Source organism: Macaca nemestrina, chromosome 11 (assembly GCF_043159975.1).
Source record: "Macaca nemestrina isolate mMacNem1 chromosome 11, mMacNem.hap1, whole genome shotgun sequence".
In the NCBI taxonomy this organism is placed as follows: domain Eukaryota; kingdom Metazoa; phylum Chordata; class Mammalia; order Primates; family Cercopithecidae; genus Macaca; species Macaca nemestrina.
The window spans coordinates 139,063,306-139,083,754 of NC_092135.1; the positions used below are offsets into that span (position 1 = coordinate 139,063,306).

Below are 20,449 nucleotides of genomic sequence, written 5' to 3' on the forward strand. Positions count from 1 at the left end.
CACCCCACGTGGGAGCCAGTCACTCAAGTCCACGGAGCCTCGCATTGCCTGCCTGTGACCTGGGAGAAGTGTGGGAGCCCCTCGAGTCACGCTGCTTGCCCCACAGGCCGGCGCCGGGTGGAGGGTGCTCTGAGCAGCGCCTGGGCAGCGCGTGCCCTGCAGAAGGAGGCGCTCCGCAGGCTGGAGGCGGAGCACCTGGCGAGCGTGCGTGCAGCAGGCCAGGAGAAGCGGCGGCTGCAGGTGGGGCAGGCGGCAGGGTGGGTCCCAGGTGGGGCACAAATCAAGGCCTCTTGGTCACCCTCACACCCTGCAGGGAATTCCACAGGGTCGGGAGGTGGGAGAGAGGGTCTGCAAGGGCTTCTTTGGGTGTTCAGGGCTGGAGCCAGTGGGCCAGCCCAGTGGGGCCCTGGGGCAGAGGTGCAGCTGGGTTGTGGCAGGCGGCTTTGGGGTCATCAGGACTGGAGCTGCCCTTAGCAGAGCTGTCTTTAAAGTGGTTCTAGCCCTTGTTTTACAGATTGGGAAAACTGAGGACTTGGCACTGGGAGCGCAGTGCCCCAAGTCCAGGCCCTTCCTTCTTGCTGAGGCCACACTGGCAGGCATAGGGGTGGCCCTGGCCCAACCTTGGGGCTCTTTATAGGGTCGCATGTCCTGCTCCAAGACCACTTTTCATTCTGTGTCACTCAGGAAGGGCTGAAGTCAATATCCCTACACGCCAGGCTTTGTGCTGGGGAGGTGGCCGCTGGGTCTGAGGTTTTCAGGTGAGGAGCCTAGGCCTGGAAATGGAACAGCCAGGCCGGAGTGGATGGAGGCCTGCCCAGGTCTTGGTTCTCAGTGCTGGTGGGGAGCCCCAGGCCCAGCCCAGCCCCACAGGTCCAAACATCCCCTGGGGTGTCCTGAGATTCTCTTGTCAGGACTGGGCCAGGGGACAGCTGTTCCGCTCCAGAGCGCTCCCTTGCAGGCCCCAGCGGCCAGGGAATAGCGTGTCTGGCTGAGGTTCCCCAGGGCAACTGCCCCCAGGCGTCCCCCAACCCATTCTGGAAAGAGGGAGCCAGCACAGTGCAGAGGGGACAGGGCACAGAGATTGGGGAGCCACTGCTCTCCAAGTGTCCCTCCAATGAGGGAGGCCTGGGTGAGCTATCAGGAGGGACAGCCTTGCAGGTTGGCAGAAGGGCCCCAAGGGCGGCCGGCCAGGCCTCGACCCCGAGGTCAACTGCAGAAGCCACCCGTGGTCCACGCGGGGCTCGGCCTAGGAGCCTGGTGGCCCTCAGAGGCCCCCAGAGGGCTGTTAGCACTCCGACTAGCAGGCAGGCCCTGAGTCCCCCAAAGGCCCGGAGCCTCTGAGGAGGTGGCTCCTGCAGGGGAGAGAGGAGGGGCAGAGAGCAGAGACCAGGCTGCAGGGAGGGCAGGTTCCTCGTTAGCCAGGAGCTTGGAAATTTCTGTTTTGGAAAGACTCCTCTGGTGAGAAGCTGCTGGGGCAGTAAGACTAGAGACGTCTGTGGAAAGACCCAGACGGCCTGGCCAGGGATGGGGTCAGGACTTGTGAGATGCCCAGGAGATGGGGGGACCTAAGAAGTCGGGGGACCTGGAGCGGGCTGAGCTGCGCCAAGCTCAGCCTTTCATTTTATATGTATAGTCACATGTATGCCTCCCATGTGCGTTCAGAAATAACATTCTCTGTTCACAGGTTACACATTTTGAAACAGGCCTTCTATTTTTTTTTTTATTTTTGGAGATGGAGTCTCGTTCTGTCACCTAGGCTGGAGTGCAGTGGCACCATCTTGGCTCACTGCAACCTTCGCCTCCCAGGTTCAAGCGATTCTCCTGCCTCAGCTTCCCAAGTGGCTGGGATTACAGGCACTTGCCATCACACCTAATTTTTTGTATTTTTAGTAGAGACAGGTTTCACACCATGTTGGCCAGGCTGGTCTTGAGCTCCTGACCTTAAATGGTCTGCCCACCTTGGCCTCCCAAAGTGCTGGGATTACAGGCGTGAGCCACCGTGCCCGGTTCTGAAAGAGACCTTGAAGTCAACCTTTACAAATGCATTATTCAAATAGGCCACATTTGATCCAGTTCCTGAATTTATCAAAGCTAAGGATGATGTGTTGAATTTTCCCACTACAATTCTTTTTGTCAGTGTCTCCTTTTATTTCCAAGGAGAAATAAAAATACCCTATTTCCAAGGGTGTTTGACTTCTAGATTTCTTGACTCTTCGAATTTGAAGTTTCTCGGTTAACTTTTCCTGAGTGGCCTGCATGTCCTGTGACTGCTGTTTGTCTTCCTCTTGGCCTCTGCTTTTTTGGTGTTTGTGTTTTCAGCCTTCATTTCATCGGCCTGGCTTTGGTTTCAATCCCACCTTAGTGTCTCTGCCTCTTCTGGGGGAATTTGTCCCACGTGGAAGTTTTGTGGTGACCCATGCTGTTTTTCCTTAGGTTGCTGATAGGACACTTTCTCCTTTCCGTGTGTCTTTCCTGCCTGTCCTGTCTTCCATGGTAGGGATGATTTATTCATCCTCTTTTCCCTTAGCATTGCATCCAGGGCCTCTTATGGCTGGCCCAGGACAGCACCCTGCCCCTGCCGGGGACTGTGGGTCTTGTCCCTTACCTCCCCAACTGCACTGCTTCCACCTGTGCCCTAGGAGCTAAGACTTTTGTTCCTTAGAACTTCCTGCTCTGGACACTCCCCTTTTCCAAACCTGTCCCCCAGGGGGACTCTGGGCTCTCCTGCCTGTAGGCTGAACTTCTTTTGGTGTCTGCGGACCCCAGGGCTGTCTACCCACAGCAGCCCACACCTGGTGCACTACTTTTTGCAACAAATTACTGATGACTTAACCCCACTTTTGAGCCCCCAGTCCCATGGGTGAGAAGCCTCGCATGGTGTGACTGGCATCTCCCCTCTGGGTCTCACAGTCATGGGGTGGGCTGGGCCACCCAAGGCCCCAGGGAAGAGTCCTCCTCTGGGCTCATCCAGGTGCTTCTGGGGGCATCCTGGCTCATCCCGGCGTGGTGAGTCCAGCTCCTTGCGTTGTCAGGCTGAGCCTCATTTCTGGGCGGTCAACCAAGGGCTCCCCACTCCTAGCCCAGGGCTTCCTCGGCTGCCTCACAGTGTGGCAGCAGCGCCTGCACCCCACGCCGCCCGTCTCCACGTACCTCACACCTCCCAGCTCCCTTCTGCCGACACCCGAGGGCATGCGTGAGTGGGTGAGGCCCACCTGGGTGGTCACCCTTTGCTTAACTCAGAGTCAACTATTTGCATCCACAAAGTCCCCTGGCCTGAATCCAATGTAATCACAGGATAACGTCGGGGCCAGAGCTCACGGGGCCCTCTGAGGGCTCTGCCTGCCACATGGGTCCAAGCAACGTGTTACCAGCTTTGGTGAACTCTGTGCCTCTGGTATGATGACTGGGGCCGCTCATGGCATCTCTCCTGGAGGGGCCTGGTTTTCATTTGATTCTGAACTCCTTGTTTGCCTCTGACCTTGAGTTCAGATGGGTTCAAGAAATGTGCGGATTCCCTGGGTTCTTTGTGTTTTTCTTATCAGTACTCTTTCCAGAGTGGCAGCCAGAGGCCTCCATGTCTTTGAAATTAAAAAATGTCACCAAAATGTGGGCATGTCGGCCCCTTTCATTATTTTTACCTACCCTGGCAAGCCCTCCCTACTTGCAGAATCAAATCTACCTTCTGTTTACAGAGGTTCCTTCCACTGCAAAAACAAAACAAACAAACAACAACAACAAAAAAAAAACCATCTCTTCTCCTTCTCCCTCTTCTCTGTTCTTTTGTCCTGAATTCTCAGCCTCCCAATACTGACCCCCTGGACCTGTCCTCCTGGCTTCAGTCTTGAATTTCTCCTTCTCATCTCGGTTTTCCCCAAGGTCCCAGGAGAATTTCAGGTCTTACTCCTCCTACTCAGCTAATCTCAGGATCTGCCACATCTCATCTGCTGCTCCTGCCCCCACAGCGGCCTCCTTCGGCCTGAGTTTTCATTTTGGATTGTCTACCTCGAGACCCCTGCCCTGTCCTCACCTTGAGAACACCAGTTACCATCTTCTGATGCGTGTCAGTAGCTCACTTCTTTGTTTAATTAGAGACTCTCAGATCTGATTCCTCAGATCCACTTTATTTTCTCAAACCCCAGTAGACACTAGTTTTATGATTTTTTTTTCCTTTGCGTGTCTTTAAAGAAAGGAGTTCTAGCCTTGTTTGAAGTTGGGAGTGGAGAGGAGCCCATCAGGGACTTTATGTGTCCCCATCCTAATATTTCAGGCTCAAAGGGAAGGCAGAGAGAAGGGTTCCAAGATCCCGCAGCCACAGGGAGCCACTGGGGAGTGTAGGGAGCCAGTAGTGGAGTTCGGGCCCCTCCCAGAGCCGTTCTGTTCCGGAAGTGGGCGGGGTGGGGGGGCGCTCTCTGGTGCACAGTCTTGGTGGGGTCCTCCACCTCCCCAGCTGCTTGCCTCGCAAGGATGGAGGGCTCCCTGGGTCCCCCAGCCACAGCAACCCTCTTTCCTGAGGTCCTAGTGGGATAGAGTTGCCTCCCCAACACCCCTGCAGCTCCCTCCAGTCCTCCCCCTTCTGAGCCAGGGTATGGGGGTACGGGGGTCCCACTTTGGGTCTCTGAGCCAAAGTGCAGAGGACACCTCTGACGTTGATCAGACCTTTGTCTGTATGCATTTTTCTGCTTGGTCTAGAATTTGCTCAACTTTTTTAGTGAAATGTGCTAAAATCTATCATTATTGTGTCAATGTTTTCTTATAATTCTGGCAATCACTGTTTCACCTATTTTTAGGCAGGTTGGTTTCATCTGCCCTCGGGAGTCCTCCGAGTCCCTGGTCTCCAGCCCTGAGGAAAGTTTTTCCCAACTTTTTGTAATCTATTGGTCATTGTGGTGGGTTTCGGGATTCAGGCACACCTAAGTCACTAGAGGCCCACACTTGTGACACACAGCAAACCCAGGCAGAGGGTTCAGGGTTGAAATTTTCTAGCCAGCCAGGGGGCTGGGAACACACAGCCATGCTCCCTGCTGCCCTGTGCCCCTTGCTGAGCCCGGGGGGTGCTAGGGTCCAGTAGGGCAGGCCTGGCACCTCTCCTGGCTCTGCCAAGCTCCCAGCACAGTCTAGAGCCAGCTCTGCATTTGACACAACTTCTTTCACTTTCATGGACTGGTTTTTCCCCTGTTTCACATAAGCCAATGTGTTTGTCAAGAGAAAGTTAATTAAAAACATATTTTTCTAATTAAATGGTAGGCTGTGCTATGCAAACAGTAAGATTCTTGTTTGAGAGCAAATCCCTCCCCGTTTCCAAGGCTACCCTGGGAATTTGATAGAACAGCCGTGCAGGACCAGCCCGTGGCGTCAGGACACGCGCAGAATGCAGCAGCAGTGCCCAAGTAGCTGGTCAGGTCTCCGAGCAGGCGGGAGGCCTGGCACTCACCCAGCATCACCCACAGCCTCATGTGGGCTCAGAAAGGCCCCCCATGCCACCCTTGGACTGACGCCTGGTCACAGCCTCCGTGGCTCAGGGAAGCTCATGGCGTCCTTGGACTCTTGCCCAGGCCTCCTTCTCCTGTTGTGCCCACATGCCACACCCACCCCCCCAGCTCCCCACATCCCCAGTGCCAGCCCTGGAGTTCACCAGCCTGTGGGGGCTCAACTCAGCATCAGTCACAGGTTCTAAAAGTTTCCAGGGTTCACACATGCCCAAAGCTAGCAGAGCAGCTTAGGGCCGGCAGGGCCCACAAGGTGGACACTGAGCCACAGTCGGACTTGATTTCTCTCAGTGTTTTGTCAAGAATTTTTGCATCTGTAATTCCTTTATGGTGACATATTTTTCAGATTTGTGTTAAGAAAATTTTATTATTTTATAAAATGAATTGGTGGGCTTTCCATTTTTTCCATCACCTGGAACACTCAAACTAACTTTTCTTGAAAGGTTCGTTGAACTTCCCTGTACATATTCTGCAGCTCCTGTCATTGTGAAGAATACAACTGAATTCCCTTTCCAGTCTCTTTTCTGTCAAGGGTCTGTTTTAGTTTTCCATTTCTTCTGGGGTCAGTTTTGCACTATGGGAGCGTAACTCATCTTACACGTTCAGTACATTGCCAAAGACCTGCACATACATCTGCTCAGCATCACCTTCGTTATATACATGGTCTTGTCAGCAGTTACACCTGCCTTATATGCATAGTTGTGCCTTATTTACATGTGGAGTTATAGCTGTTTCTGTCCTTCGTATTGGAGATTTGTTTCTTTCCCTTAGTCTGATTTTGCCAGCAGTTCATGTTTTATTCCTCTTTTCAAAGAATCAATTTATCTCTTCTTTTATTTTTGTCTAGTTTATCGATTTCAGCTTTTGTTTCTATGAACACTCTATTTTTATTTTTAGTTTACTTCTTTAAAAAATGTTTTGAGGGTCTCGCTCTGTCACCCAGGCTAGAGTGCAGTGGCATAACTTCGGCTCACTGCAGCCTCTACCTCCTGGGCTCAAGCGATCTTCCTACCTCAGCCTCTTGAGTAGCTGGAACTACAGGCATATGCCACTACACCTGGCTAACTTTTGTATTTTTGTTTGTTTGTTTGTAGAGATGGCATTAAACCATATTGCCTAGGCTGGTCTCGAACTCCTGCATTCAAGTGATCCACCCACCTCGGCCTCCCAAAGTGCTGGGATTACAGGCATGAGCCACCACATCCAGCGAACACTCTCTTTTTGTTGTAATTTTTCTGATTTCTTGAAAGGAATAAGTAATTTGTTTATGTTTGGGCTTTGTCTTTTAATAGTAAGAGCATTTAATGTGATCCTATTTTCCCTAATTGTGGTTTGGTATGTGTCCCATCAGATTTTGATGTGAGTTCTTTTCCTTTTTACTAGTTTTCTAGATGTTTCCATTTTTATTTCTTCTTGAATTCGAGGGTTATTTGAAAGCATGAGTGCGTGTTTGTGCCACTTTTGGTTGCTTATGTCATCTTCCTGGAGAGGCTGTGGCTTGGGCAGGGATGATGGTTTTCTTTTGATCAGCTTCTGGGTGGATCTGTGTTTATGCTCCCGCTTTGTCAGTTGTTTGTTGGTAATTCGCTTTTTTGGTTTGGTTTTGTCTATTTGTTTGTGATGTGTTTAGAGAATACTGGACAAGCTGATTGCAAAGTTTACAGGAAAGAATAGATGTTTGAGATTTTCCAAGAAAATTTTGAAAGTGAATAGTACAACAGGCTATAATGCTAGTATGGTCAAAGCAGGAGAGGCTGGCAGAATAGATACAGAGGCAGCAGGGCAGGCCACAGTCCAGAGGAGGCCCTGCCACCATGAACTAGCATCAGACCCTGCCCTCTGTCTGGCCCCAGAGTCCCACTGTGTGGAGTGAAGGGCTCTGACACCCTTGTATCTGAGGACTGTCCAGAGCTAACTCTGTCCCGTGACTGGCCTGAGGGCAGGATGGGGCAACTGGCCAGTGCAGGGAGCCCAGGGGATACCTGCCAGTGGGCAACCGAATTGGCCCATCGTCGCCCAGTGGATAAATAGGTATCAGACTGAGGACCCCAATTCCAAGAGCCCAAAGGATGGATTTGGCAAGTGTTTGTGGCCTGCCCTGTCCTCTGTGCAGCCAGCAGGATGCTTAACGAGGCCTTTGTCCCTTCTGCTCATGTTCAGATATTTCCCACCCTTCCATGCAAGCCCTTCATTTGTAACAGCTTCCCTGGGGGCATCTCAGAGTCCACAGCATCCAACCAGCCTTTTTTTTTTTTTTTTTTTTTTTTGAGACAGAGTTTCACTCTTGTTGCCCAGGCTGGAGTACAGTGCCGTGGTCTTGATTCACTGCAACCTCTGCCTCCCAGGTTCAAGTGATTCTCCTGCCTCAGCCTCCCAAGTAGCTGAGATTACAGGCGCCCGCCACTATGCCCGGCTAATTTTTTGTATTTTTAGTAGGAACGGGGGGACTTCATCGTGTTGTCCAGGCTGGTCTCGAACTCCTGACCTCAGATAATCTGCCCATCTCAGCCTCCCAAAGTGCTGGGATTACAGGCATGAACCATCACACCCTGCCCCAGCCTTCTTTTGGTCCCAACGAGACCCCTGTGAGGCTGCCTCATACCTGCGCCCCAGATGGGGAAACTGACACTGGAGCCCCACATGCTGGCTCCAAGCCCAGGCTCTGCCCTGCTCGGGCTCCAGGGTAGGAGCCCCTGGAGCCCAGGCTCATCCCTGAGCACTCAGCTCTGGGGGAGAAGGGCTGGGGTTCTTTTCTGCAGCTACTTAAACTCTCAGACCAAATCCACGTTTTCAAGGTTTGTTTTGCCAGCCTGCCTCTCACACAGCATCAGGATTTAGAGCCAAAGGGACACAAGAGATGAGAGCAACTCCCTGGGGCCAGTGGGGCTGTGCATTAAAGGAGAACCATTCAATTATTACGGTTCATTCAAATTCCATAAAAGCTGAGTCATTACAAGAGGTTTGGGACCTCTTAAAACTGCCATGAAATATTTGAAGAAAACTTCTGCTTTTCTACTGGAAAATTATATAGAAAATTATAATTTTCAAAATTGCACAAAGGGTGAAGCATCACAATCTGAGGTGCAAGCATTGTCTTCCTTCTTTTCCTTTTTTAAAGTAACAAAGTGTTGGACCAAAAACCAAAAAAGTGTTTCCAGAGTCCGGCCACCCCAGAAGGAGCTAGCCATTTCTCCCACAAAACCCTCGGGAAGGTGCAAGGGTGGGGGCTCATCAAGACCTGACCAGGCCAACTTGCAGTCAACAAGCTTCCAGTGACAGATACCTTGCAAGCTCCTTCACACATCTGGGGGCCTCTCAAGGCCCAACAGCTGCCAGCTCTGGGGCTCAGGGGACCTCACGCGTGCCATCCTCCCTCCTGGGGTGACAGGGAGGCGGGATTCCTGCAAGCAGGAGGAGAAGGCGGCAGTGTAGGGTGGGGGCGCCACGGGGAAGGTTATGCACAGAGGGCAGCAGGTGCACGTGGTTGAAGGGGTGGTGAGTTCCCCAGGCAGTGTCCTGGGGGCAGCTGGGAGCACCACAGGCCCAGAGCAAGGCAGTGGCATGGCCAATGATATTCAAGTGAAATGCACCCTCAGCCGTCATGGGGTAGCAGCGCCTGGGGACAGTGAGGAAACTGAAGGGTTGTCACTGGTCCCAAGTGGATAATGGTGGTTTGGACAGGCTGATGGCAGAGGGGCTGAGAAGAGGGCGCAGGGGTGAGGGACATAGCAGGGATCATGGGCCATCCCACCTTCATGGGCTCTGGAGCTCCTGAGCTCAGTATGGGACTAGCCATGTCCCCAGGTGGGAGCTGAAGCAGGAGAACACACAGTGTAATGCCAGAAGGGGCAAGCAGGGCCTGAGCCAAACACGCACCAGGAGCCTTGGGGAGGGTCACCTCAGGCTTTATCCCAAGGGCAGTAGGAGTCACCAAAGCTGGAAGCAGGGCAGGGATGCCACTGATGTGCCCTCTGAGACCACTGGCTGCAGCAGAGAACCTGCCAAGCCTGAACCTTTGCCCATGCTGGACCAGACCCCCAGGACTTTCATCTCAGGCTTCCTGGGGGTCCACACCTTTGACTTACATTGCAAACACAACCACCTGATCAACACACTTCAAGTTGTTCTTAACCACGTTCTTGCTGTTTTCATCCCAGTGATACGGTCCTGCCAGACAGTCTAGGCAGATGCCCTGAGGTGAGGGTTTCACTGCAGGGCCTCCCACCCCCACTGTCTCCAGGTGGGCCCTGTGTCTCCTTCCCCCAGGAGCAACTGGACATGCTGCACCAGGCCCTTGATGAGAGCAGGAGGCACAATCAAGGCCTGGCCAAGAAGGGGAAGCTGCTGGAGGAGCAGCTCACCAACTTGGAGCACAGGTGCCAGGAGGCTGAGGGATCGCTGGAGCCCCTGCGACAGGTGAGGGTGCCCAGGAGGGCAGGGTACGCTGTCACCAGGAGGCGGTGAACAGGCCTACAGGGGAGAGGCCCTGTGGTCCTTTGCAGAATCAGCCTCTCAGCATGATGGGAGGCCTAGAGAGATGCTGGAGGCAAGTGTGCAGGCCTGCAGAGACCCAGGCCCCATCCAGTCCCCTGCTGACAGATGGGGAAACTGAGGCTGGAGGGGCCCACAGGGAGTCAGGGGGCTGGATTTCTTGCCGTCAGTAAGCACCCCTACAACAGAGGAGTCAGCTGTGGACACGCTGTTTAGGAGAAAATAAGCTGAGGCCAGAGCCAGCCTTAGATGGAACGACCCTGCTCTCAGAAACTCGGGCCCTCCCAATCCCTGGCCCACGCCCAGCATCTCCGGCCCAGGTGCTCTGGCGGCCACAGCAGCTCAGCGGGGGGCAGGAGGCGGCCGAGGCGCAGGCAGAGAGGCGCGTCCTGCAGGAGCAGACGGCCGGCACTGCGCACCCAGCGGTCGCGTCTGCAGGGGGAGCTCGCGGCGCTGCGCGCTCAGCTCGCACAGGTAGGCGGCCGCGGTGGTCCTTAGAGAGGCGGGAGGAGCTCGTGGCGGGGATCCGCACGGGCGCAGCTGGGTAAGGCGCTGGCCCACGCAGGCTTCTGTGTCCTCACCTGCCGGCGGGGTGGCACTAAGCTCAGGGTCCGGACGCCCGCAGGTGGCCACAGACCTACCAGTGGTGTCGTGTGTGCCCTGCCTTGACTCTCCCTGGGCAGGCACCTTGGGTCGGGGCATAACCCTGGCTTTGTCTCCAGTGTCTGAGCCCAGCTTTGCTGGAAACCGAGTGACCTGACACACTGCGCACCCCAGAGCCCCAGAGGTCCCTGCTTATGGTGGAGATCGCCCCTCCCCTGGGGTGTGGCTGGAGCAACAGGTGGGCCAGCCTGTGCAGGTGCCCCACAACCTCCCCTCTCAAAGCTCGCAGGGACAGTGGCCACTGAGCTCCCGGTAGGGCCTGGGCAGACAGGGTGAGAGACCAGGAAGAGCTCAGTGGTCAAGGGGTGAAGTGACGGTCTTCACCCAGTCCTGTCATCCCCTGGCCTCCTGGGTGCAAGACAGGGTTTCGAAACCAAAAGGTCAGACAAATGTAGACCACCGTGTCCAGAGGTGGGCTGCAGAGGTGAGGCTGGGTGGAGGCACCCTGCTGGTGGGTGCGTGATCCAGTGATCCTGACCACTGAGCTCGGCCCCCAGGCCGCACGTGGACCCGGCTCCCACGCATGAAACCTGAGGTAGCAGAGCCATTCGCGGGGAGATGAGGGGTGCACAGCCGCCAGGTTCACTGATAGGGAAAGAGCCCGAGAAAGAGGAAATGGCGTTCCAGGAAGCAGGCAGAGCTTCTCAGAGTCCACACCCCAGCCATCACTTTTTGTGCCCACCAAGGAGGCGCCAGCTATGTGCAGCACCCCCTCCCCATCACCTGAGAGGCGGCTCTCTTGTCCTCTGTGAGCACTCGACCCACACCCAGGCACTCACTCCACCCACACCCAGGCACTCACTCCACCCACACCCAGGCATGCACCCTGGGAGTCTCGCTGCCCCCCACAGCAGGGGCTGGGTGCATGCAGGGGCCCCCACCTGGCAAGTGAGGGCAGAGTGGGCACATGGTCCCAGCCCACAGGGTGGCCTCACACTGATCCCTCTTTCTGTTCATCCTCCTCTCCTTGACACCGGCCCCTTGAGCTGTCTGCACAGTTGGGCTCCTCCCTGATGGGGATATGGTGGCTGTCCAGGGCTGCAGGGCTGGACACTGCCCTTTCTACAGCATGGGTTGTTTAAATGACTCCAGGGCACCATCAGGGTCCTGCACAGGGACTGTTTGGCTCACAAATGGGGCTGACTGGAGAGGCTGGTGCATCACATGGGCACATGGGCACAGCCCCCACCCACCCTGTGGGTCCAAGAGTGCAGGGTAGGGTAGTGCTGGTGGCCTAAGGCCAGAGTCCCTGCGGAAGCTGTGCCCACCTCCCTCTGGACCAGACGGTTTTGGAGGGGCTGCCTCCAGCTTGGCATCCCTGGACCCTGTTGCCCACTACCCAGGTCTCCTCATGACCCCTTGACCCCAGAGCCCCACCCCCACCCCCTGTCAGCTACTCTCCTGCCACCCTTGCCCACACAGCCACAGAGTGGCTGCCGAGGTCAGGGAGAGCCGTGGGAGAACCTGTGGGTCACCCCGCTGGAGGGACAGGCCTGGAAAGCCAAGCCGGTGTTGGTGGCACCACGACCCATGCACAAGCTCTCACCTCCAGCGCCCAGGGGGCCGAGCTTGTTCTCCCTGGGAAGTTTGTTTGCCATCCCAGGCCAGATGGCACAGGGGGAGGGGCGAGAAGGGCGGGTGTCTTTGGCCTTCCATCGTGGAGCCTGGGGGACAGCCCCTTGTCCCTCTGCTGGGTGCTGCTGAGGCCCTGCAGGAGCAGGGAAGGTGCCCACATGGCCCAGGCTGGCCCTGCAGAGCGGGCTACACCAGCTGTAGGCCCAGGGTTCTGATGCCCTCATAGCCCGCCTCTGGGAGTAGGCAGGAGGCCCCAGAGTGGGATGGGGCTCCAGAGGAGGCAGCCGGAAGGAGGATGGGCACTCGGGATGGGGGAGGGGAGGATGGCATCTGCTGAGCTGGTCCCTGAAGGGTCAGTGCCCCCATCTATGAAGTGGGGAAGGCAGGTGCTGAGGCCTCAGGGGTGAACCCCAGAGCAGGGTGGCACTTCCCAAGGCCTCACTGCCACCTGCACAAGGCCCTGCAGCCCAGCCTGCCCAGGGGACAGGGGCCAGCAGGCGAGGGCAGTCACGAAAGCCACCAGCCAGCTTGTTCACAAAGGACTACCTGCCCTCCAGAGGAGGGCCGGCCAGTGGGGTCCAGTCACCAGCCCCTGCTGCTGTTCCTGAAGGGGGCCCAGCCCTGGGCCATGGAGCCAGGGTGTTGGGGCCTGCCGTGGACGCTGCTGGGGGTGGGGGAGCAGGGGCTTGCATCAGCCCTGGTTGCGACAGCACTGCCCGGGGACGCAGAACCAGCTGTGGGCACAGTGCCCGCCGTGAGTCCCTGGAGCCCGAGGAGGGGGAGGGAAGGAACAGCTAATGAGTTCCAGGAGGTCAGCTGTGAGGGGCCCACAAACCCATAAACCCTTTATTGGTGTCTCAGGAGGGGAAACCCGGATGTGGCCGTTTATTTATTTTGGATTTCACTTTTCTCTTCTCTTTATAACATGCACTTCCAGGAGTGTAACTGGATTTTTAAAGAAACAGGACTTCCTTTTTCAGTGCAGGGGGACTCTGTTTTTCTCAGTCCTGAAGAAGAAAAAGGAACCCTTATTCTTCGTACAGTTCCAACCACTGACCCCGTAACTAAGTTTACCCACGCGAATTATCCCTTCTGTCTCAGGGCCCGAAACCAGGCCTGCTCCAGCCCTGAAGCCGAGAGGGCAGGTTTGTGGTGTGCCGAGTGTGTGCACTGAGCCCCAGGTCTGCTGCCCAATCCTGGGCCAGGCCCAGCACCCAAGAGAGGGCAGTGGGGCCGACAGAGGACTGACCTGGCATTCCAGCCCAAGACTGTCGCCCCTGTGGACACAGCCCCAGCAGGCAGGACTCTCGGGGCTGGGCACAGCAGAGCCCAGAGGGAGCCTGGTTTGGAGAGCAGGGCAATGGGTTCCAAGCCTGCCTTAGCACCTGCCTGGCCCAATAAGCCTCTGACATCATGGGATCCCATCCACACCAACCACCCATGAGGCATGCCCCAGGCCATCTGGGGGCGCTGGAAGCAGGCTGTCTGGGGCTGGTGGACGGTGTTCCTTGCCTAGTGCTGCTCTCTGTAAGACAGAACTCTTAGATCCAATCCTTTCCTCTAGAGGGCCCGTTCGCAAGGGAACAAAAGGTCCCTGCCAACTTTCCCACAGAAAATGTCTGTTTCCTGGGTAGCCTTCCCTGATATTTAACGTGCAGCTTATCCTTCCTGACCTGTACCGATGGGGTGGGGAGTGGGTGACTAAGGAGGGGGCTCACTGGGGCAGCCTGCAGCCTACAAGGAGGACGGACAGTGGGGATGGTGCTGCCAATGCCACAGGCTTGTTGGGACTGAGACAGCAAGTATGCCTGGCTCTCAGGGCCTGTGCCTGTACGAGCTCAGCAGATCCTGAGTGCCAGCAGCAGAAGGCAAGTGCCAGAGAGTGCAGGGGATCATGGCTCATGAGGCTTGGAGGAACACTGAGAAGACGTTTGTGGGGTAGCTCCTGGAATGTCACCTTAAGAGATGTAGAGAGCCCCCCATTAAGGATGTTGATGGGGACATCTGCTGCTCTGTAGCTGGATGGGGACTTGGCCCCATGCTCCTCCTTAAGCTGTCACTCTGGCTGCAGATGTCAGATAGACCTGGGTGAGGCCGGGGTTCCTGGCCCAGGGCAGTGCCCTTCCTGACCCTGCCAGCTCTTAGGGGAATTCAGAGTCCTTCCCAGAGGCATCCCTGTGCTCCCAGAGGAGGGCTGGCCTGACCTCACTTCCTGCCACGAGGCCACAAGTTCTGCCTCCTGGGCTCTCTGCAGACGGAGCAAGAGACACTGAAGAGGGAGGAGGATGTGGTGAGGCTGGGGGCTGAGAAGGAGCAGCTGGACCAGTCTCTGAACAGCCTGCACAAGGAGGTGGATGGAGTCCGGAGGCAAAATCATCAGCTGCAGGTCAACTGGGCCAGCAGAGCTCTGCGTACCCCAGACTTGGGAACAGACGTGGGGTGGGATCCAGGAGGGTGTCAGTTCCAGAGGGGTGGCTGGTGTACCTCCATCTCACATGTGCACACATGGGGAGGGTGGCTGGCTGGACCAGCTTGTGCATGTGATGGATACAGACTCACATCAAGGCCCCAGGCAGAGCTGGAACCAGGACCCAAGGCTCCTGCCCTTCTTGAGACATTGAAGTCCCCGTGGGAGCCAGGCCTGGGCTCTATAAATCAGCACAAGGGTCAGACGAGGGAGGTCAGAGAGACCTGCGGGACAGGGCCAGAGGCTGCTGCCTGCTTGTGTTGGGGCGCGGGCCAAGGGGCCTGACACCCACAGAAGGGGCCTCAGAGGCTTCATTCTCCCTGTCCACATTGGACATACCCCCATCCTCAGAGACCAGCAGGGGATGGGGGCAGGATGGGCAAGAATCAAACTTCGATGCCCTCCAGACACCCAGCCCAGACAAAGGGAACCTGGGATGCCATTAAAACAGATTTTAGGCCCACGCTGGAGGCTGCGGCTTAGTCTCCAGCCCAGCCAAAGCCAAACCCAAGGCCTGTGGGCTGAACATGTGCACCCAACCCCAGGTCTGCTGGGCAGTCCTAGCCAGGGTCAACACCGGCAGAGGACAGTGGGGCCCACAAGGGGAGGTGGGACATCCTGTGGCACTCCTGCCCTGGGATTCTGTGTGGCCCTCGGTGAGAGACAGCAGTGAGACGCCCACGTTCTCATTCCAGGCCCAGATGGTGGAGATGGAGCAGGCCCACACCCAGCAGCTCCGGGACCTGGCGGCCCAGCACCAGCGGGACCTGGCCACAGAGGCAGAGCGTCTGCATGGGGACCAGTCACAGGCCACACAGGCCCTGGAGTCCCAAGAATGGACCCAGCAGCAGCGGGTGAAGATGCTGGAAGAGCAGGTAAGGTTGGGACCCCAGCCCCTGGGTGAGGGCAGAGGGAGGGAGGGCAGAGGGAGGGAGGGCAGAGGGAGGGAGGGCAGAGGGAGGGAGGACTCTGGCACCCCCGCAGCAGCACCCAGTAGGGGTGACTTTCTGAAGTCTTCTAGCAACAGGGGCTCTCCACTGCCACCCAGTGGGCTCCAGACCCGCTCTGGGCACTGCCTGCACTTCTTTGCTCTCGAGGGCACGAGGTTTACCTCATATCCCAGTGAGGTCACTGGGAGGTGGAGCGTGGATTCTGGGGCAGGTCACCACCCTCTCTGAGCCTCCATTGCCCTGTCTCTAAAGTGGGGTAGGCAGGACAGCTCCTGTGAGGGGTCACTGGGAGACTGAGCTGTCGCTATGTGTGAGGTGCTTAGACAGCACCCGGCACACACGGTTGTAGCAGAGGCAGCCCCTGCACCTGTCCTTCAGAGTCACGAAGGGAAAACAATGGTACGCGTGGCACATGTGGGGATGAGGTGGGCACAGTGAGGCGTTGTGCACGGCACACCCACACATGCATAGGTGCACGTGACAGACCTGCTGGGCTGAACCACGGAGCCTTGGAGCTCAGAGCTGTCAGGACCTTAGAGCTGTCTGTTCATTTTACAGATGAGGAAACTGAGGCCCAGGAGGTGACCTGACTGCCCAGTGTCATCCCCAAGTTAGGGCCCATGACCACCAGGGCACTTTTGCTAAATTTATTAGCAAAAGGACATTTATTTATTTCCTTATCATTCTGAGTGCCTTTTTTTTTTTTTTTTTTTGAGATGGAGTCTCACTCTGTTGCCTGGGCTGGTATGCAGTGGCACGATCTCGGCTCACTGCAACCTCTACCTGCTGGGTTCAAGCGATTCTCCTGCCTCAGCCTCCAGAGTAGCTGGGATTGCAAGCACCCACCACCATGCCTGGCTAATTTTTTTGTATTTTTAGTAGACACGGGGTTTCACCATGTTGGCCAGGCTGGTCTTGAACTCCTGACCTCAGGTGATCCTGAGGCCCAAGGCCCGCCTCGGTCACCCAGAGTGCTGGGATTACAGGTGTGAGCCACTGCACCTGGCCTCATTCTGAGCGCTTTCATGGCCTGAATAGAAGCAGGCCCATCTACCCAGGGTGCGCAGTGGCCATAATCCTGAGGCCTCCACAGGTGGGCAGAGTGGGCATCCGTGGTGAGAGGCAGAACTGCGCATCCCTCTGGCAGCAAGGGAGTCGGTCTGATGTCTGCTTGATGTTTCTGTCCCAGGCATGCCACCTCTCCTCGGAGCTGTGGACTGTGGCCTCCAGCCCTTCCTGTCACAGAGCCCTCCGTGCCTCTGTGCCCTGGGGCCCTGGCCATGCCGCCTGCCCACCTGACCTAAGCCACCGTTCTGTCCCCAGGTGGCCGGCCTGAAGGAGCAATTGGACCAGGAAGTGCAGCGGCGGCAACAGGCCCACCTCGACCAGGCCTTCCAGACAGGACAGTGAGGCCTGCTGCACACCACCCAGCAGCCTAGCCGCCTTCAGCCCTGACAGGCCTACAGGGGGCCCTGGGGAAGGTGCTGGAGGCGCTGGGCTGCTGGGGGAACCACTGTTGGGAAAACCAATGCCATGTGCTCTGCACAAGAGAGACAAAGCTCAAATGGGGTGGGCACGATGCCAGCAGAAAGCACAGGGTGCAGGTAGCCACCAGCCGGGCTAACACTCACTCCTCAGGGTCCCCAGGCAGCGGCGCACTCTGAGCCCATTGGCCACAGAGCTCCTCTGGCCCCTGGGGACTCGGCCTGCAGCTGGTGCTGGACCACACTGCAGGTCGTTCATCGCTGACAGCCCCTTCCCCTCCGGCAGAGAGCAGGGGCTTGGGCATCCTCACACCCTACCCCCGCCTGGCGTCCTCACAGCCTGCCCCCGCCTGGCACTCCATTTCCACTTTGGAGGAGCTGGTCTGGCCAGACCCCCGGGGCCAGGCCCTGTCAGGCTGGCTTCCCCGGCTTCATTCCGTGCCCTCAGCTCTGTAAACACGGGAAAACACGTGGAAAACATTTCCACCAACTGGAGCCAAAAACATAATGTCCTGTAAGGCCAGCCGCCACATCCCCACGCCCAGCGGCTGCGAGCCTCCGCATCCAGGAACTGCGGCCGTCACGGTGGCAGGTGGCTGGAAGTGACTCAGATTCAAGTCCCCGTGACTCACTGGCCGCCAGAAGCAGGGGAGTGTAACACTTAAAGCTGTTACAGAGCCTCCCATGTTCCTGGCCTGGAAATGCTGGGAACGGTCCTGCGGGATTCCGGCCGGGTTGCTATGGAGACCCAGGCAGCCATCTTGGGCCTATGGCATGGGCCACCTGTGTCCATCTGTGCTCCTCGTCTCCATCACCATTGCTCAGAGTGACTTGTTCTCCTCTCCAAAGGGCCGCATGCTTTATAGGTGGTCATTTGTGATATCTGTGGGGCACCAGCCAGCCCAGTGAATCCCTGCATGTACCACAGGGGCCTCCCGCCCCGGCCGCAAGGACTCTGGCCTAGGGGTGCAAGGCCAGAGGCTCCTGGCCCCCACCCCATCACAGTTACTGTGAGCCGCAGCTCCATGTGCAGCAGTGTCTATTTCAAGATCACTCTGGGACTTAAAATAGTCTGTCCTGGCACACCTGGTTTTCTGGTGGACTTAGTAATGGAGTTACCATATGCTGTAAATTGTGCAAAATCAATAGCTAAAGAGAGGTGGTCAAATAGGCTGCTTCCTGTCTGTCACCTCTGCCTGATTGTTGGGGGCTGTGTTGAGAAGGATTCTGAGGTTCAGCCTGGGCTCTGAGGGGAAGAGCTTGGTGACCCATGAGCAGAGGTTACTGTGGGCAAAGGAGGAGTCAGTGGTGGCACAGGTGCCCTAATAGGCACTCCCTGCCGTGGCCAGTCATGGGTGGAGGACAGCAGGCAGGCCTGCCCCCACTGCTGGAGAACGCTCTGCCAGATGGCAGGTGGAGAGGGTCACTGAGAGGCAGCGTGTGGTGCTAGGGCCTGGCACTTAGTAGGTATGTCCCTTCCCTGCCTTCCCTCCCCATCCGCAGTCTCCTCAGAGAGGGGGACTCCCACTCCGCAGCCCTATTTAGACAGCCCGCTCTCCGGCAGTTTCAGGACCCTCCCTGCCCTGGCTGCTCGTGGTGAACATTTGAAATGCACGTAGGGGCCTCAGAATTTTGAAATTTAACAAATAGTTAAATCAGCATAGGAGATGCTATTTTAACTTGTTCAACCTAAAGGCATGTATTAGGAAAAGAGGATTTTTCTAGTGGAAATACGTTGGCATGTTCTTAAACATGTCCAGCGGTCGTGCGTGGGCCTTTGTGTTTGGGTCTCATGATGACTGAGAACTGTGCTGGGGTTTGGAGAGCTCTCCCTCTGTTCTCACAGCAGCCCTTCGAGCACCTGGTTTGCAGATGGGGAGGAAGCCTTGCTTTGGGGCAATTCTGCACCCGGTCGTCAGGAGAGGGTCAGGCCAGGGACCTGACAGCCCGGGTCAAGGCTCCCTCTCCACTGGCCTCGCCCCAGGCCCATCTGCCCAGTGAGGGGCAGGCAGAACCCACGTTAACCAGAGGACATGCCCCAGAGGCTGGGGTCCCCCTGCCCCTTCGTGAAGGCAAGGCCAAGGGAAGAGGGGGCTGGACCCCTTCCCACGCCCTCCGCAGCGTCGAGGGGAAAACACCATGCGTGGCCTGCAACCAGCCCAGGCCTCGGGGTCCCAGCTGTGCCCCCACCAGCTGTGCAACCCTGGACAGATTCTTTAGGTTTTGGTTTCCCTGTCTATAAAGTGGGGTGATCCCAGCCCCAGAGGGCCCTGGTGTGTCCTCCGTGAGGGATCACCCAAGCTGAGGCCAGAAGGACTCAGCTAACGGTGGAGGGACTATCACCTGCCGCAGCCACAGCTCTGGGAGTGCCATGTCCATCTCCCTGCTGCCATCCCCAGCCTGCAGAGCAGCCTCGGCCATGGTCCAGCGGCGCTGGGGTGTTCGAGGGAGCAGCCCCTGAGGCCAGCCTGGTGGAGGCGGCGCAGATCCGTGGTGCTCCCAAGGGGAGGGCAACTCTCAGGGTCTGCCTCTAGAACCCACAGTGAGTCTGGGTGTCGGTGGAAACTCGGAGGTGGCCCTCAGGCCTGTCCCTGTAGGGGATGGACCCCCAGAACCACCTCATGGAGCTGGAGCCACACATAACACTTGCGGCCTCGGAGGCCTCCACAGTCTGGCTCTTCCTCTGCCTGCCCTCTCCGGGGGGCAGAGGGGATAAATGTGCCCAGGGTTTCTGAAAGCCAGGAGACCCTCCCCCACACAAGGCAGGGATGCAGGCAGGGGCCCAGCTCCTGTCTGAGACAGAACACAAAATCCCTTCGGATTCCTGCCACCCTTGAGGCTTGCTGAGGAATGTGGGGCATGCAGGGGGTGTTGGTGGGTCCTATCTGGCCTCTGGCCAGGAAGCTCTGATGCTCTGACAGGACCTCAGGTGCCTGGGTCAGGGGGCAGCACTCTGCAGGCATCCAAGGATGGGGATACAGACCAACGCAGGGAGGGGACAAATGGGAGAGGAAGGCCCCCTGGGGAGGGACCACTGGAGGAGGGGCCACGTTGAACACAGATGGCAGCACCCCATGGCAGGCCAGCCCTCTGAAGCACCCCAGGTTGAGGGAAGCACAAGCTTTGGTTGGCTGAAGCCGGGGCAGGAAGTGGGCCAGCTGGAACCAAGAGCATTGTTTATCTGGGCTTCCAAAACATTCATACTTTTCAAATTAATTGCAAAAAAAATGTTAGCAGGGAAACATAGAAAGAAGAATGTAACCACCACCATGATTTGTGACCTGCAGAGCCCCTGAGGTGACACCCAGCTTTTTCTAGCACACGTGTGCTTAG

General features: G+C 56.9%; 2 protein-coding genes across 2 annotated transcripts in view; one reads left to right on the forward strand and one right to left on the reverse strand.

The window, feature by feature from the left end:
• LOC105473996 (ciliary rootlet coiled-coil, rootletin family member 2) overlaps nt 1-18,316 on the forward strand; it is a 78,484-nt gene extending 60,168 nt beyond the window's left edge. Inside the window, exons 27-31 of the mRNA XM_024790392.2 lie at nt 107-240; nt 9,753-9,902; nt 14,470-14,601; nt 15,378-15,557; nt 16,956-18,316. Of these exons, the coding sequence (XP_024646160.2) occupies nt 107-240; nt 9,753-9,902; nt 14,470-14,601; nt 15,378-15,557; nt 16,956-17,042 (683 nt within the window). The 3' untranslated portion in view covers nt 17,043-18,316. The remainder of the gene's footprint in view (nt 1-106; nt 241-9,752; nt 9,903-14,469; nt 14,602-15,377; nt 15,558-16,955) is intronic.
• On the reverse strand, nt 8,396-11,760 carry LOC139357274 (uncharacterized). The gene is made up of 2 exons (XM_071073750.1): nt 11,522-11,760; nt 8,396-10,558 (listed from the first exon to the last, which is right to left on the reverse strand). Exons 1-2 carry the CDS (start codon nt 11,595-11,597, stop codon nt 10,320-10,322), a joined length of 315 nt encoding a protein of 104 aa, XP_070929851.1. The 5' UTR covers nt 11,598-11,760; the 3' UTR covers nt 8,396-10,319.
• Nucleotides 18,317-20,449: the final 2,133 nt, after the last annotated feature.